This window comes from Nannobrachium achirus (assembly GCF_963921795.1).
Source record: "Nannobrachium achirus genome assembly, chromosome: 6".
NCBI classification, from domain to species: Eukaryota; Metazoa; Chordata; class Actinopteri; order Myctophiformes; family Myctophidae; genus Nannobrachium; species Nannobrachium achirus.
Genome location: NC_137815.1, coordinates 44,184,635 through 44,199,782, shown reverse-complemented (window position 1 = coordinate 44,199,782; position 15,148 = coordinate 44,184,635). Strand labels below are relative to the sequence as shown.

General features: G+C 44.4%; 1 protein-coding gene across 1 annotated transcript in view; it reads right to left on the bottom strand.

The window, feature by feature from the left end:
* Window positions 1-15,148, bottom strand: part of LOC308286402 (TOX high mobility group box family member 2-like) — a gene marked incomplete at both ends in the record, with an annotated part of 92,285 nt that overhangs the window by 59,399 nt on the left and 17,738 nt on the right. The window contains one exon of the mRNA XM_080727399.1: window positions 3,010-3,312. Coding sequence (XP_080583525.1) covers window positions 3,010-3,312 — 303 coding nt within the window. The remainder of the gene's footprint in view (window positions 1-3,009; window positions 3,313-15,148) is intronic.

Sequence of the window (15,148 nt, the reverse complement as noted above, 5' to 3'; positions counted from 1 at the left end):
TACTGCTGCACCATTATGCACTCAAACTTTGCAAGGAGATTTAGTTACTTCAAGCCATGTAAACAAAACAGGAGAACTAAGTGGAAATCATTTGGTTCCCACAGTCTAACGTCTCTGCTTTTGATATTCCTATATCTCAGTGGTTTTCAACCAGTGGTCCGGGGACCACCGGTGGTGCTTGAGGTGGTTCCAGGTGGTCCCCAGCTAAATGATGGAGAGTTGGTAATTGTTATTTTGGTCAATGTTTCCCTCTTATCTATCTATAAATGCGAGAAGTCTCTGCGTGTCTGCGTGTATGTAATCCGCGTATCTCGAGAACCGTTCGTCCCACCGGCTTCAGATTCGGCACGCGCGTTCTCCGCCGCGGCGCGGAGTGCAGTGCCCGGCCTCGACCCGACCCGACGCGCGTTTTTTCCGAAGCGGCGCGAAACGTTCGGAATCTCCTTATGCGGAGCTGATTGTTGACATCAGGCTGTTCCGGAGGAAATCGGCGTAAGCTCTGACTCATTGTGACATCACTTCATAAAAGGCTCTGACATCACGTACGCCACATGAGTCAACAAAAAATCTCTCTGAGTGTGTAATCCGCGTATCTCGAGAACCGTTCGTCCCACGGGCACGCGCGTTCTCCATATATGGGCATAACGAAGTGCAGTTGGAGGCACAGACAGATACTCCATATATGGGCATGGGCATAAAATGAATGCCCCCATATATGGGCATAAAATGGATTGCAGACAGACAGATAGATATCTCCATATATGGACATAAATGGACAGAGGCAAACAGATGGTCAAAGATCTCCATATATGGGCATAAAATGGACGCAGACAGACAGATACAGATATCTCCATATATGGGCATAAATGGACACAGGCAAACAGATGTTCAAAACGGGTCCTATGACAACAGGTATAATGAGGTTTGGACGCAGACAGACAGATACAGATATCTCCATATATGGGCATAAATGGACACAGGCAAACAGATGTTCAAAACGGGTCCTATGACAACAGGTATAATGAGGTTTGCATTAAAGGGGGAACCGGCACTGTGTCTGCAACACAGTTGGAGGCACAGACAGATACTCCATATATGGGCATAAAATGGACGCAGATAGACAGATATCTCCATATATGGGCATAAAATGGACCCAGAACTATAACTGCAGTGATCTCCATATATGGACATAAAATGGACGCCGACAGACAGACAGACAGATACAGATATCTCCATATATGGGCATAAATGGACACAGGCAGACAGATGGTCAAAACGGGTCCTATGAAAACAGGTATAATGGGGTTTGCATTAAAGGGCGGGGCATTCATTCCCTATTTACATTGTTCCGAGTTGGCCAGGTCGCCGACTAGACGCTGGGCCGCCCGAAGGGCGGCCCAGCTTCTAGTCTCTTAAATGACCACATCAATACAGTAGGGAATTGTGGTCAAAATCTCATCCAACCACAACAAAATATTACAAGTTTTGTTGTCTGAGAGGCTAAATGTGGCGGCTGTAGGGCGCTACTTAGTTGCAACCGTAGGTCGCTACATAGTATGAAAGCCTCCAGCTCATGTCCATCTGTCTGTCTGTCACTCCTGACATCACAATGACACCTCATCCCAGCTCAGCAGAAGGATATAGTTGACCTGTTCTGACATCACAATGATGTTGCAAATGAATTCCGTCCGCCATGTCCCTTTTATACCCATATATGGAGATGTCATCAATATCATCCCAGCTCAGCAGAGGGATATAGCTTGCCTGTTCGGCCATCACAATGATGTTATATATATATATATATGGAGATCCCTGATGTCATTAATATTAAGCCCATATCTGGGAATGCCCATATATGGACATATTGTGTCAGTCTCATGTGGTCTATGACATCCAACATTTTGAGTGACGCTGTAGTATTGTATGATGAATTGGGCATTAATTAGTAGTTAAAGTAGCAGATCTACAAGCTCCAAACGCTTTGTTTCACCCTAGGCTGCAACGCCAGCCAGACACATGTTGCAGGTTTGAATCCCGGTCCTGATGACCTCTGCTGGGTCACTCCCCACCTCTCTCCCCATTTCTTGTCAGTGTACTGTCCTATCAATGAAGGCATGAAAGCCCAATATTAAGTCTTAGACGGGGTGCCGAGATTGCCCTATAAAACATGATCATCAAAGTGTTAAAATTATGTTTTTATGTGGCCACACCCACCTGTTCGTATACATGGTTTTCACCTTAGCGTCACCCACCTGAAGTTAGCCACGCCCACAGCTGTTGGTTCGTACGATAATAAGGGGAGGGGATGATTTTAGTGTGTCACTAAAGTGGTGTATTTCGATTGGACCTTTTGACTCAGAGGCTTTCAGCTTTCAGGAAGTAACCAAGAATACACACATATTTGCATATTATAACCACGCTCTGGGGATCTATTAGAGTAATGTTAACTCCATAGACACATACAAAACTTTTTGTTTTGTATGTGTTGTTTCTGCCCGACAGCCACAATTCTCAAACCGGGCCAGGGACGTGCAGAGAATATTAGAGAGGCAGGGGCTGAAATCTCTAAAAGGGCGTTTTGGTGAAAATACTGAAAATAGCCGACCTCCAAGCTCACAACAAGTCTCAGAGCTTGGAAGTCGGCTATTTCCGGCGCTTGATACCACACTAATCTAACTAGTATCAAGTCAATACTGGAGATGTGGCTTACGGCATGGATTTCTACACAGAGAGGGCAATTTTTTCAACATAAGATGCTGCATTCAAGTTTAGGAGAGTTTGGACAAGGCAATTCTCTAGAATGCTGAATGCTGACTTTGGGTATGGCATGGAAAGAGGGCATTTGCATTTCTTTCACGATAGTAAAAACTGCACTCATGGTCCGGAGAGGCCACTTTTTACAGACGGATAAAAGGTCTATGTGTAGAGGTGCCTGAACCGGGGGGGTCCTTCCTTGGACTTGAAGTGAAAAAAATCTTGAGGAAACGCATGATGTTTGGTGTGACTCACCGAGGGCATTTGGCTTGATAGGAGGTGTCCGTCCTGCGCCAGCATGTTGGACATCATGAGCGCGGGCAGCTCCCCGTAGGAGTAGGGGTTGATGAGGCCGTTGTGGGGCAGCGAGTGGCACAGGTAGCCAGAGTCGTGCTCCATCAGGTGCAGCAGGCCGGCGTCCGGGTGGTTGGGCGGAGTGATGGGCGGGATCTCGTAGTCCTCGTCGCCCCCCGCCCCGTTGCCGCTCCCGCCTCCGCCCCCTCCCCCACCTCCTCCTCCGCCCCCACCACCACCACCACCGCCCTGACCTGTGTAGCTCTGGGTGGGGAGAGAGAGAGAGAGAGGGGGAGAGAGAGAGAGAGAGAGAGAGAGAGAGAGAGAGAGAGAGAGGGAGAGAGAGAGAGAGAGAGGGAGAGAGAGAGAGGGAGAGAGAGAGAGGGAGAGAGAGAGAGAGAGAGAGGAGAGAGAGAGAGGGAGAGAGAGGAGAGAGAGAGAGGGAGGGAGCAAACACAAAGGAAGAGATGAGGTCAAAGGCAGTCGTGTACTGTATATGACCTGTGCAAATTAAAGCTGTATGTCATGGCCATTTTTGGAGGCTGACACACACACACACGCACGCACACACACACGCACACTATCGCATTGTGTTATTGTGTACAGGCACGCAGACTGGGAAGGTGGGCTGTTTTTATTTCAGGGTTTTTCCCCCTCCTTTGCCTTCTGTGAGTGTAGACAAGAGAAGTACATGTAAATAATCCTGATATGATTTTACTTGATTTACCTTAAACAACGCTGAGCTTAAATAAGATCACCCCTTCCCCCCAAAAAATAGAAATAGAAAGACAAAATCTTCAGCAGTCCTCGTGATAAATATTGCAAACAGTAGCCCGGGGGCGCGCGTGGAGGGGGTTCTCGTTTTTGTGTTAGGCAACAGCAGTTCTATAAAGGAACTGGAGTTGCACTAACTGCGTCATTGCATTTTTGCTTAATTAACAAGTGAAATATTTGCAAACGTTCAACCGATCTTTATTTTTGGATCATCCAAAGGCAAAAGGAATACAACAGAGCCTATATTGTTGCTCAATCAAGGAGCCCGGGTGTCATGCGGGTGTCATGCACAGACAATAGCCGATCTACTGCTTTACCACACAGCCTAAATGTCTGACTGTACCTCTTGCTGTTTACATTTCTTTCTAATAAAGCAGGGGTCTTCAACAGGGGGTCCGGGACCCCTAGGGGGTCCTCAGAGTTACTACAGGGGGTCCTTCAAATCTTTGTGTGATAGAAACCTTTTTTCTCCTTTTTTATATTAACCACTTGAACCCTAACGTCCATATTCTGAGAACTTTATGGGCCAAAAATAGCAGATCTACAAGCTCACCACGGAGTTGTGAGCTTGTAGATCTGCTGTTTTCAGCAAAGAGGTTTGGTATTGAGGGGAAAAGAGCAGACTAAGTACAGAGTGAAAGGTCAAGTGTATTAAGTATTGACAGTTCAAGTGGTTAAACACAAATTGACATGAATCCAACATACACTGATGATCGTGCTGTCAAACGATTAAACCATATGTAATAAAGTATTCAATCAATCAATAAATCACACGTTGTGGCGCAATGCACAGTGAACTATTAGGTCTACTGTTTTGGGTGTGTGACACTGGCACAAAACTCTAAGAAGAAAACTTTAAGAATTTCTAGTGCAAAGACAACTGTTATCCATGGTATTGCCTAGGCTTCTCAAATTGGCAGGAATCCAGTCAAATTGCTCAAATGTGCTAAATTGACAGGAAGGGTGTTTGTGTGCTGAAGCAAGGGGAGCTCTCTGATATCACCATTCATATGAGAAAAGGCACAGTGATTCTGCATGAGTTCTACAGAGAGAAGAAAAGAAAAATAGCAGGCAAATTCAACGGGGGGAATGAAAAGCAATTTTGTCCGAGACGATCCGACTTGACTCCCATTGTAATGACTGAGTCAAATTAATCATCACAAATAATATTCCGGTGTCAGCCATTCAAGGGGTTTTTAATAGAATTTTTATGATTCATGCCTAGCGGTATACATCAAACAGTCAGTTCTGCAACATTTCAGAAATCAATTCAATATCATCTTTGTGTAGGCTGTCATCCTCGGCAGCAGAGTGGTCATTTATCTCTCAAACAGATACTTTAAAAAAATAAGGGGCAGGGGAGATGGGAGAGGAGAGAAAGGATACAGGGTTTTTTTCTTCGCTTTTTTCCCTCTTATAACTCTCCTTTTATTCCTAGTGTAAATAACTCATAGTAGTAAGGGGCAATGCGGCTGGCTGTGTTCTAGCTGTGCACATTATGTACAGAATGAAAAAAAGAATATATATTATATTTTGTTTTAAATTGATTATTGTAGCCTGTAATTACAGGCAGCAGTCAGTCTTAACCAGATGAAAGGAAATTCATTAAACAACAGGAAATAAAATGTCTGGCCTTAACCAAGGATGTTAGCAATTTATTACTTATTGTTGAGGGAGAATGTGGACATGCACAGTCAGAACGTTTAAAACATGCTTTCATCTGGCTTGCACGCTGCTCCGAATGAAGATTAAAAAATGAAAAATAAAGAAATCCGTAATTGCCTCATTTTGATTTACTTTGTCCTGACATTGTCTGTGAACCAGTGGATATTAATTTTCTAAACTGTCCTTTGAAGACAGATGTTTGTGTAAACCTCGGGGGGACGGTGTTATTGTTTGGTCTAATGGACAAGAAAACGAACATTTCCTGAGATTCAATTTCCCTCATAATTGTTGGAAGGAAACTAAATTGTCTCCTGTAAACATTGGAGGCATTGTGTGAAGTGAGTCCCCCTCCGCGCGTCCCTCAGGGAGAGACGCGGCAGCGCCGCCGCCGCCGTCGTCTTTCACAATTTACCGCCGCGACGATGGGGGTCTCTTGATTTTTGATGAGACGTTGCTCATAAACCACATACAGAGTGTACACACTGGATACCGCCGTGCTTAGTCATCGGCCAATTAGGGGACATTTATCAGCCTTTTGTGTCTCGGATGTATAAACAGGGCCTGTACTATATCTGCGCTAGCTAGCACACTAGGACCTGGCATTATTTTATGCTTAGAAAAATAGCCGATATACAAGCTCACAGCGAGGCACTGAGTGCTGCGCTGGGAGCTTGTAGATCTGCTATTTTTTTTTTTTATCATGAAAATGTGTGCAAATCTTTGAATATATATATTTTGAAAGTGAAGATTTGTAACTCAAATATCTGCTTCTGGGGGGTCCCTGATACATAATATTTTGAGACGGCGGGTCGGCGACCAAATACATATAATTCTAGGGGTCCTTGACTTGAAAACGTTTGAAAACCACTGACGTAGAAACATGCGTTTTTTTCAAAAACCTTAGAAGGATTTAGAAGATATTTATAGAATCGGGTCAAAGATATCCAAAGACTTGCACAAAATTATGTTCACGATTTTTCAAAAATAGCAGATCTACAAGTTGCTTGTATATCTGCTATTTTTCAATAGTTAGAGCATAAAATAATGGTTAAAGTGATAATGCGTAATAATGCGTTCCCGTTCCTAATGCGCTATAGAAGGATTTTTTTTCCTGCTCCCATCAACGTGTCTTGGTTGCGCAAAGGGAAAGGGTGGTTGAGCATGTGGCATCCGCTGCGTTGCATGTGAGGCTGCGTCCAGTGCCCTTGATGATAAAATGTAAATACCAAGGACGTTCCCAGTTGGATTGTTGCAAGATAAATTATTCATACGCCTCTATCCAGAATGAGATTGCATGCACGGGAACCAAAACGTATGTTCTGGTCTAATGTATACTACTTCTTCCCTTTTAGAAGTGAAATCCAAACAAAGGCCGTTGGGGGGCTTGATGGATCATATGGAGCAAACATTATTTCTTATTGAGGTGCTGGCTTGTTAAAACAATCACTTCCTCTTTCCCTTTTCCTAATGGTGGTTGCCGCTAGTTTGATATCATAGATTTCAGTGTCAGATTTATAACCGAAATCTGCCTTTAAGCAAACAATGTTTTCTCAGAGACTCTCTTTTTGTGTTTTGAATCTCTAATCAACACTAACACACAGTAGGGGATATGATTCTCAATATAGAGTAGTACAGTATGCTCATGTCGGCGTACAGTAAGCTGAAGGCAATCTGCAGTGTTTTAATTAAGGGACAGATCTCCAGACTGAGTGAGTGTTACATGGGAACACACCTTTCATTTAAGAGAAACAGATGAACAGACAGTTGGTCAGGGACTGAGGGAGAAAATAACATTGATTGGGAAGCTTTCCAGCTTGTATTTGTTTTGGCATGGAGCGCTCTCTCTCTCTCTCTCTCTCTCTCTCTCTCTCTCTCTCTCTCTCTCTCTCTCGCATGCTCTCTTTCTATTCTCCCTCCCTCTACCATCCTCTCTCTCTCTCTCTCTCTCTCTCTCTCTCTCTCTCTCTCTCTCTCTCTCTCTCTCTCTCTCTCTCTCTCTCTCTCTCTCTCTCTCTCTCTCTCTCTCTCCCCCCCCTGTTAAATGCTGCTTGGCTAGTCAAGGCCTTTCTGGAGATGATATCGACTGTAGCTAATGCCTCATTATCTATATGCAGCCAGAGTTATTATACATAGTTATTATGTCTCTCTCTCTCTTACAGAATTCCTTGAATCTAGGGCATAATCCTGCAGTCACAGTATTGCAGTGTTGTATCTGCATGTTTTTGTGGAAGGTTTAACACTGTGGTTCTCTATATCAGTGCTTCTCAAACTTTTCAGGCCACGACCCCCGAAATAATCATATTTTAACTGGGGACCCCCCACCCTGACGAGCAGAAAGAGTTGACATTTTGTATAACACGGTTCTGTTGTGAAAATAGCAGATCTACATGCTGTAGATCGGCTATTTTCACAATATCTGCCTCTGATATTTGACAATTTGGCCAACATTTACGTTCACATAGAGGTATTAAAACGTCCTTAAATTGTCACTTTAGAAATGTGCATATACTCTCTGTATACTTAAACATTATGTTGGTTTGTTTACTGTTGATTGAGAAGTTAATTCAGATTCAGATTCAGATTCCTTTATTTACCATTGTGTAACACACATAGGAATTTGCTTTGGCAACATACAAGTGTGCATTCAATATTTTTTTCACAAGTAACATTAAACCAACAAACACAAAACAGCACCGTGCAGATCATCAATCAATCATCTGGGGACCCCCCAAAATAAATTGGGGACCCCCCTAGGGGTCCCGACCCACAGGTTGAGAATCACTGCTCTATATGTGGTTCTCTAAGAGCATGTTTATTTCAGTGATCAATCAATTGATCCACCTCGGACCAATGGAACCTACGTGGTACTGTACACTTGAGTTGTTATCATTAAAATCGTAGTGTTTTGCCAATTATTTGGGGGCCTACTTCCAATACCCTCACAGGTTGAGAACCACTGGTTTAACATGACAGGGTCCAATAATGGCTCCCATGTGTTAGTGGTGGAAAGTAAGTAAATGTTACGTTCTGTACTGTAAGTATTTAACAGTGCGGTATTAATTACTTTAAGTAAAGGTCCAGCACAGGGACGTGCAGAGAATGTTGAGGGGCAGGGGCTGACATCTCTAAAAGGGCCTTTTGGTGAAAATATCAAAAATAACAGACCTCCAAGCTCACAACGTGTGTTCTAATTCGTCTTCGAACTGTCAATCTGGCAAATGAATGATTGTAATTCGCTGTGGGAGATGTGGGCGTCTAAAAGTGAGCAACCACTGGTCACAGGTGGAGACTGGGTTCTCTTCTCGAGAGTCTCGAGAGTCTCAAGCGCGAGAATATAATTAGCTTGTATTGTAAACAGACAGGTTTTTGACAGGTCTTGCTTAATATGAATAAAATAACAGTACATTACAGCTGTCGGTTCTTTTTCGCTGAACATACCGGTACAACTGGACAAGCTGCGTCAGCCTGTGCGACGCACGGCAGCCTGTGTCTCACTGTGAGAGTGACATAACCTTCTCCCACATAGGTAAGAAAGACATCATTCTATAAATTAACCTGATTATATTAAGCCTAAAGGGTTCCGCCGCCGTGCAGAACTGGTTTTAACAGTTTTTAACAATTTTTTAACAATTTTTTAACAATTTTTAACCATTTTTAACCATTTTTAACCGTAGAAAAATTTGTAAAATCCGAGAAAAAAACTATATTTTTGCGCTGCGCGCACGTGCACAGGGGACCTCCCGGAAATGGTGATCGCCAACTTGGGATGTCTGCACACACACTCTTATAGACGACTAGCATCATACAGAGCCACGGCGTACAGATGGAGGCATTTTTGCTGGGAGGATTATCAGCAATGTTGCGTGTGTGTGAGCACATTATTTTTACCATGCACTTGCAATGCACACCCGACCAAAACAGTATAAAAAAAAGAGGAAAAAAAAAAGAAAAGGTAACCACCCATAGCCGTAAAATATCCTCTTCACCAGACAAGGAGTGAGGCAATGAAAGCGGAACGGCACGCGTGTGTGTGTGTGTGTGTGTGTGTGTGTGTGTGTGTGTGTGTGTGTGGGGAGGCAGCTCGCTGCCTTGCATGCCACACACTGAAACAATGTTGCAGAGAGTTTGGAGACTTCCAAAGTCAGCGTTTATTTCCGCGGGGAGGGCGGGACCCGACAGCTTGGAGAGAGAGACGATGACAGATATGTCTTACCACTAATGTGCACTTATCTGCCTATTGGAGGGCTTTGTCACAACATGATTTATGCTTAACCCCCGCCCCCCCTCCCCTTCCCCTCCACCCCCCAGCGCACGCGTGCACATACTCACACAGACACACACACACACACACACACACACGTGTGCGTGCCTGACTACCACCACCTCCAACCATCACCACCAACAGCACCAACAGCACCAGCACCACCAGCCTGCCAAGACACACTTTGAGACAAAGTCAGACCCAGTTATCTCCCGTTTCCACGCGTTCCACTTTGCAAAGAAAATGCTCTGTTTTATCTTTGGGAAAGGAAGTTGAGAGCAGCACACCATCCATTTTCATTCAGTGTGCCATCCCTCCCTCTCTCTCTCTCTCTCTCTCTCTCTCTCCCTCTCTCTCTCTCTCTCTCCCTCTCTCTCTCTCTCTCTCTCTCTCCCAGGGGAAGATTAAACTGTATAGCATGTGAATGATCCTGTTGAGGAGTGCAGAGAGAGAGAGGGAGGAGAAGACCCAGGTTTAATGTATAACAGTGGAGGAAAGAGAGTGAATGTGTGAGACTATACAAAAGATGGCCTCCTATAAATTATACTTTATCTGAGCGTTGTGATCCATTCGATAGGATCTACTACAGGGGAACGTTTTCAGGCCAAGGACCCCTTAGCTGAGAGAGAGATGAAGCAGGGACCCCCAGATTCCATATAGTTTTATCGTTTGACAGCACAATCATCAGTGTATTTTGGATTCATGTCAATTTGTGTCATCAGATATGTAACCACTTGAACCGTCAATACTTAATAAACGTGACCTTTCACTCTGTACTTAGTCTGCTCTTTTTTCCCCTCTACACCAAACCTCTTTGCCGAAAATAGCCGTTCTACAAGCGTTGTAAAGTTCTCAGAATATGGACACTAAGGTTCAAGTGGTTAATATAAAAAAGGAGAAAAAAAGTTTCTATCAAACAAAGATTTGAAGGACCCCCTGTAGTAACTCTGAGGACCCCCTAGGGGTCCCGGACCCCCTGTTGAAGACCCCTGATCTACTGTATCCCTGTGTGTCTGGCTGGTTGAGTCACTCTGTCTCTGCGTCTCAGTGTTTGTTAGTGTGGTTGCCATAGGCAACACACTATTGTTCTAGGCATAGAGTTATATATAAATAGAGGACTGACAGCCCCTCCCCCAGCTATTCATTTCAATGCAAGTTGCTCAGTGGCGTTTGAAGCACCCGGAAGACTGCCGGAAGTATCTATACATTGCACACTGATTGGTTGGCCTGCGTCTTTGTGCCAAATTTTTGATTGGCCGAGGCACTGAGCAGGCGCACTGGGGTAAATATTAGCCTTAGCAGTTAGCATACGCACGCGCAGTAGTGTTTATCTGCACTCCCAGGTTTGACCACTAGGCTAAAGGCTGCTTCAATGCTCTGCCGTGGTTCTGGGGGCTTGGTTCTAGGTCTGAGAACATTTATGCCAGCTAAAGTGAACCTGTTTTTTGTTAACCTTTTGACTAAAGTTATCTGGGTTGAAAATGATAATATAATTGTCCATTTTCAAGCATGACCAATCAGACAGGATTGGTCATGGCGCTTCCCTTGACATCACGATATACAGTATATGAATGGAAAGACAGAATTACCCAGTGGATTCCTCGTGACTTGCGTCAGTGCAACCACACTTGTAATTCATCAGAATTGCACCTTTCTAGTTTATCAATTATTCTATCAATTTTTTTTTTATTTAATCATCTACAATCAACTACATTGATTAGTCTGATTAACCACTCTCTTTTATACATCACCATATGACTGTGTCGCACTTCCTGACGCAATGTATGATTGTAGATCTGTCAACTTCTTTTTTTTTTGTGATTGATTAAATTAATTAGTTCAATGAACTGTTGCATCCCTAGTTGTTGGGCTAATAATGTTTCATCAACAACCACAAAATCCAGCAAAATGCATCATGGGAAATGTAGGAACACAGAGAAGGTTCAAAACAGAGAGAAATGCGGATATGGATAGTATGGAGAATATTATTGTTTCCATAGACCAAGATATCCGTCGACAATGACCTGAAATGCACACATCAGAAGCATGGATAGTGGCCCATTTTCTGTCCTGACAGTCACACTGGACTCGATTAAAGCCATCAGCTGTTCACTGCACTACAATAATCATGTCAGGGACCATCAACATGCCACAAAGCCCTCTTTCGCAGAATACACAGAGAAAGGGGGATGAGAGGAGGGTTGGGGGGTGGGGGCGGGGGGTATCTGGGATCTAGTTACTGCCATCCTACACCACTCTCCTCTCTTCTCCTCTCCAGTGTGTCCGTTTGCCCCCTTTCAGGGGTGTCGCATCAAATTCTGGGCCCCGGGTACAAGGATTCACTACGGGGCCCCTGTGCTTTAACTATTGAAAAATAGCAGATATACAAGCTCACAGCGTGGCACTGAGTGCCGCGCTGCGAGCTTGTAGATCTGCTATTTTTGAAAAATCATGAAAATCTTTGAATATTTCAAATCCTTCTGAGTTTTTTTTTTTTTAAACTATGTTTCTATGTCAGTGGAGCTCAAACCTTTTCATGTGAAGGACCCCCAAAATGATATGTATTTGGCCACGTAACCCCATCTCAAAATATTTAGTTCCAGGGACCACCCAGAAGCAAAATTTGAGTTACAAATGTTCGCTTAAAAAATACATATATTCAAAGATTTGCACACATTTTCATGACTTTTCAAAAATAGCAGATCTACAAGCTCGCAGCGCGGCACTCGGTGCCGCGCTGTGAGCTTGTATATCTGCTATTTTCAATAGCTAAAGTATGAAATAATTAAGGCCCCCTCCACCACATTGGGCCCTAGTAACTCAGTCCCACTTTCCTACCCCTTGTGACGCCCCTGCCCCTTTCCCTCATGGAGACCTACTAGGGCTCAGGTCCAGGGTTCAGCCAAACTCCCCCCCCCCCCCCTCCAGACCTTGACCCCAACCCCCACCTTCCAATCCCCCAGGTTCCCGCGCCCGTCTCATCTCCCTCCAAAACAAGCTGGCTGCATTATTTATCTGTCGCTCTGTTGCTATTTGGGAAATTGCAGAGGGGTGGGTGGTGGTGGTGGGGGTTTAGAGGGTAAACCTCTCGGTCGGTGTGCTGGATGAATGGGGTGGGTGGGTGTGTGGGTGTGTGGGTGTGTGGGTGTGTGGGTGGAAACAGAGGAATCAGGCAGGGAAGGATGCCGGTATGTGTGTGTGTGGACGACGTGGAAAAGGCTCTACAGCAGGGGTCTTCAACGTTTTCAGGCCAAGGACCCCTCAGCTGAGAGGGAGATGAAGCAGGGACCCCCACAACCTGTTCAGAGATTCCATATAGTTTCATCGCTTGACAGCACTATCCTCAGTATATTTTGGATTCATGTCAATTTCAGATATTTAACCACTTAAACCGTCAATACTTAATAAACTTGACCTTTCACTCTGTTCTTAGTCTGCTCTTTTTCCTCTTTACACCAAACCTCTTTGCCGAAAATAGCCGATCTACAAGCTCACAACGCCTCGCAGTGCGAGGCGTTGTGAGCTTGTAGATCTGCTATTTTTGGCTAAAGTTCTCGGTATATATTATGGATGCTAGGGTTCAAGTGGTTGATATAAAAAAGAGAAAAGAAGTTTCTATCACACAAAGATTTGGAGGACCTCCTGTAGTAACTCTGAGGACCCCCTAGGGGTCCCAAAAACCCTGTTGAAGACCCCTGCTCTAGAGGATATATCGCCCGACTGAGAAACACAGGCTCCTTTTAGTCACACAAGGCGTTGTGAGCATGTAGATCTGCTATTTTCACAATATGTATCTGTGGAACCGAGTCACATTAAATGTAATACCTACAATTCCAAGTGCTTGTTAGGGTGGGGGTCTCCAGTTCAAATATGTTTATTTTAGGGGTCACAGCCTAAAAAGGTTTGAGAAGCCCTGGTATAGAGCATTAACAAATTCATCCACCAGGGCCATTGACAACTCATTCTTATGACTTCCTATCTAGCCAAGCTTTCTAAACTATATATTTTTTAAAGAGAAAAAAATAAATTAAAAAAAGCGAATATTCGACTTCGGTGAACAACGTCGAATAGTGACTTTGATATTCGAATATTCAAATATTTGGTGAATGCCCTACTCTACTGCACGGTAGTTTAACTAATGTACATTTTGTGCACTCACAGAGTTATAGATGGGTGAATGAACACCGGAGATGCGTAGATACAAACTGTCACACACAGAACACAGAGCAGTTGATTACTGCCTAACACTGACTAAAACCAACCTCTCTAATTGCATACCTTTTTCTTTCCTCCTCCCTTCCCCACCAGGGGCGTCAATTGGGTATGGCAGGGGTATGCAGCTGCCATACCCTGGGTCCAGGGGGGAAAATAAAAGTTACCTTTAAATATAAATCCATGAATGTCTCTTTGTCTATCTGTATTATGTTGTTAAATTACAGTAAAATAACTACAAAACTTAACAAAATGGTCACTTTAACAAGGTATTGTGGCACGTTTACTAACATGCCAAGTTTAGCTGCACTTGAACAACCATTCCAGGCTGCCATATCCAGCCCAATAAACCGTAGAAACGGGGGGAAATTGAATGTACCGGTACTTCTTAAGGTATGGCAACATGACTGGTGTCTTGCACGCATGCGAAGACGCGCGTGCAAGACACCAGTCATGTTGCCATACCTTAGCTTTTTCCGAACTGACGCCACTGTTCCCCACCCTTCTCTTTTATGTGTCTACTTCCGTCCCTCTGTCTGTCCGTTCCCCCCCCCCCCCCCCCCTGTCCCCAGCCAGCGCATGCACGTCTCACTCGTCAGACAAGGTCAAGGGGTCATCCTCATCTGATGGCGTGTCAGTGCAGATTAGAATCAGAGCTTTTGTGCCATGTCATATTTCATTATGCGTTGGACTCATCTCCCCGGGTCACGGGGTCGCCGTGATTTGATTGGATGACAGAAACGATATAATTTGCGTTTAACCCTGGGCTGTATGGGCTCTGAGTGGCGTACTAATGCATTCTGCAAAGATAGGGCAGGGCCTCCTCCACGAGCAGCTAATTTGAAGTGGCACACCGCAGAGTTGAAGGAGAGCCAGGGCTATTGCACAATATGCTGAGGTTACAAGCAAGGCTTTATCAAATAATAAACACAACAACCCTCCTCCCTCCTCCCTCCTTACTTCTCTCTCTCTCTCTCTATGTCTCTCTATCTGCCACTCTCTTGTTGTTTTGGAGGCTGTGTATTTACGCAGGGACCAGGCTGTCTGATCACTAAACGAGGAGATCATCTTTTTTACAGCATGGCTCCTTCGAGGCTAGCCGTCTAGAAGAGGGTCAGTGTGTGTGTGTGTGTGTGTGTGTGTGTGTGTGTGTGTGTGTGTGTGTGTGTGTGTGTGTGTGTGTGCGTG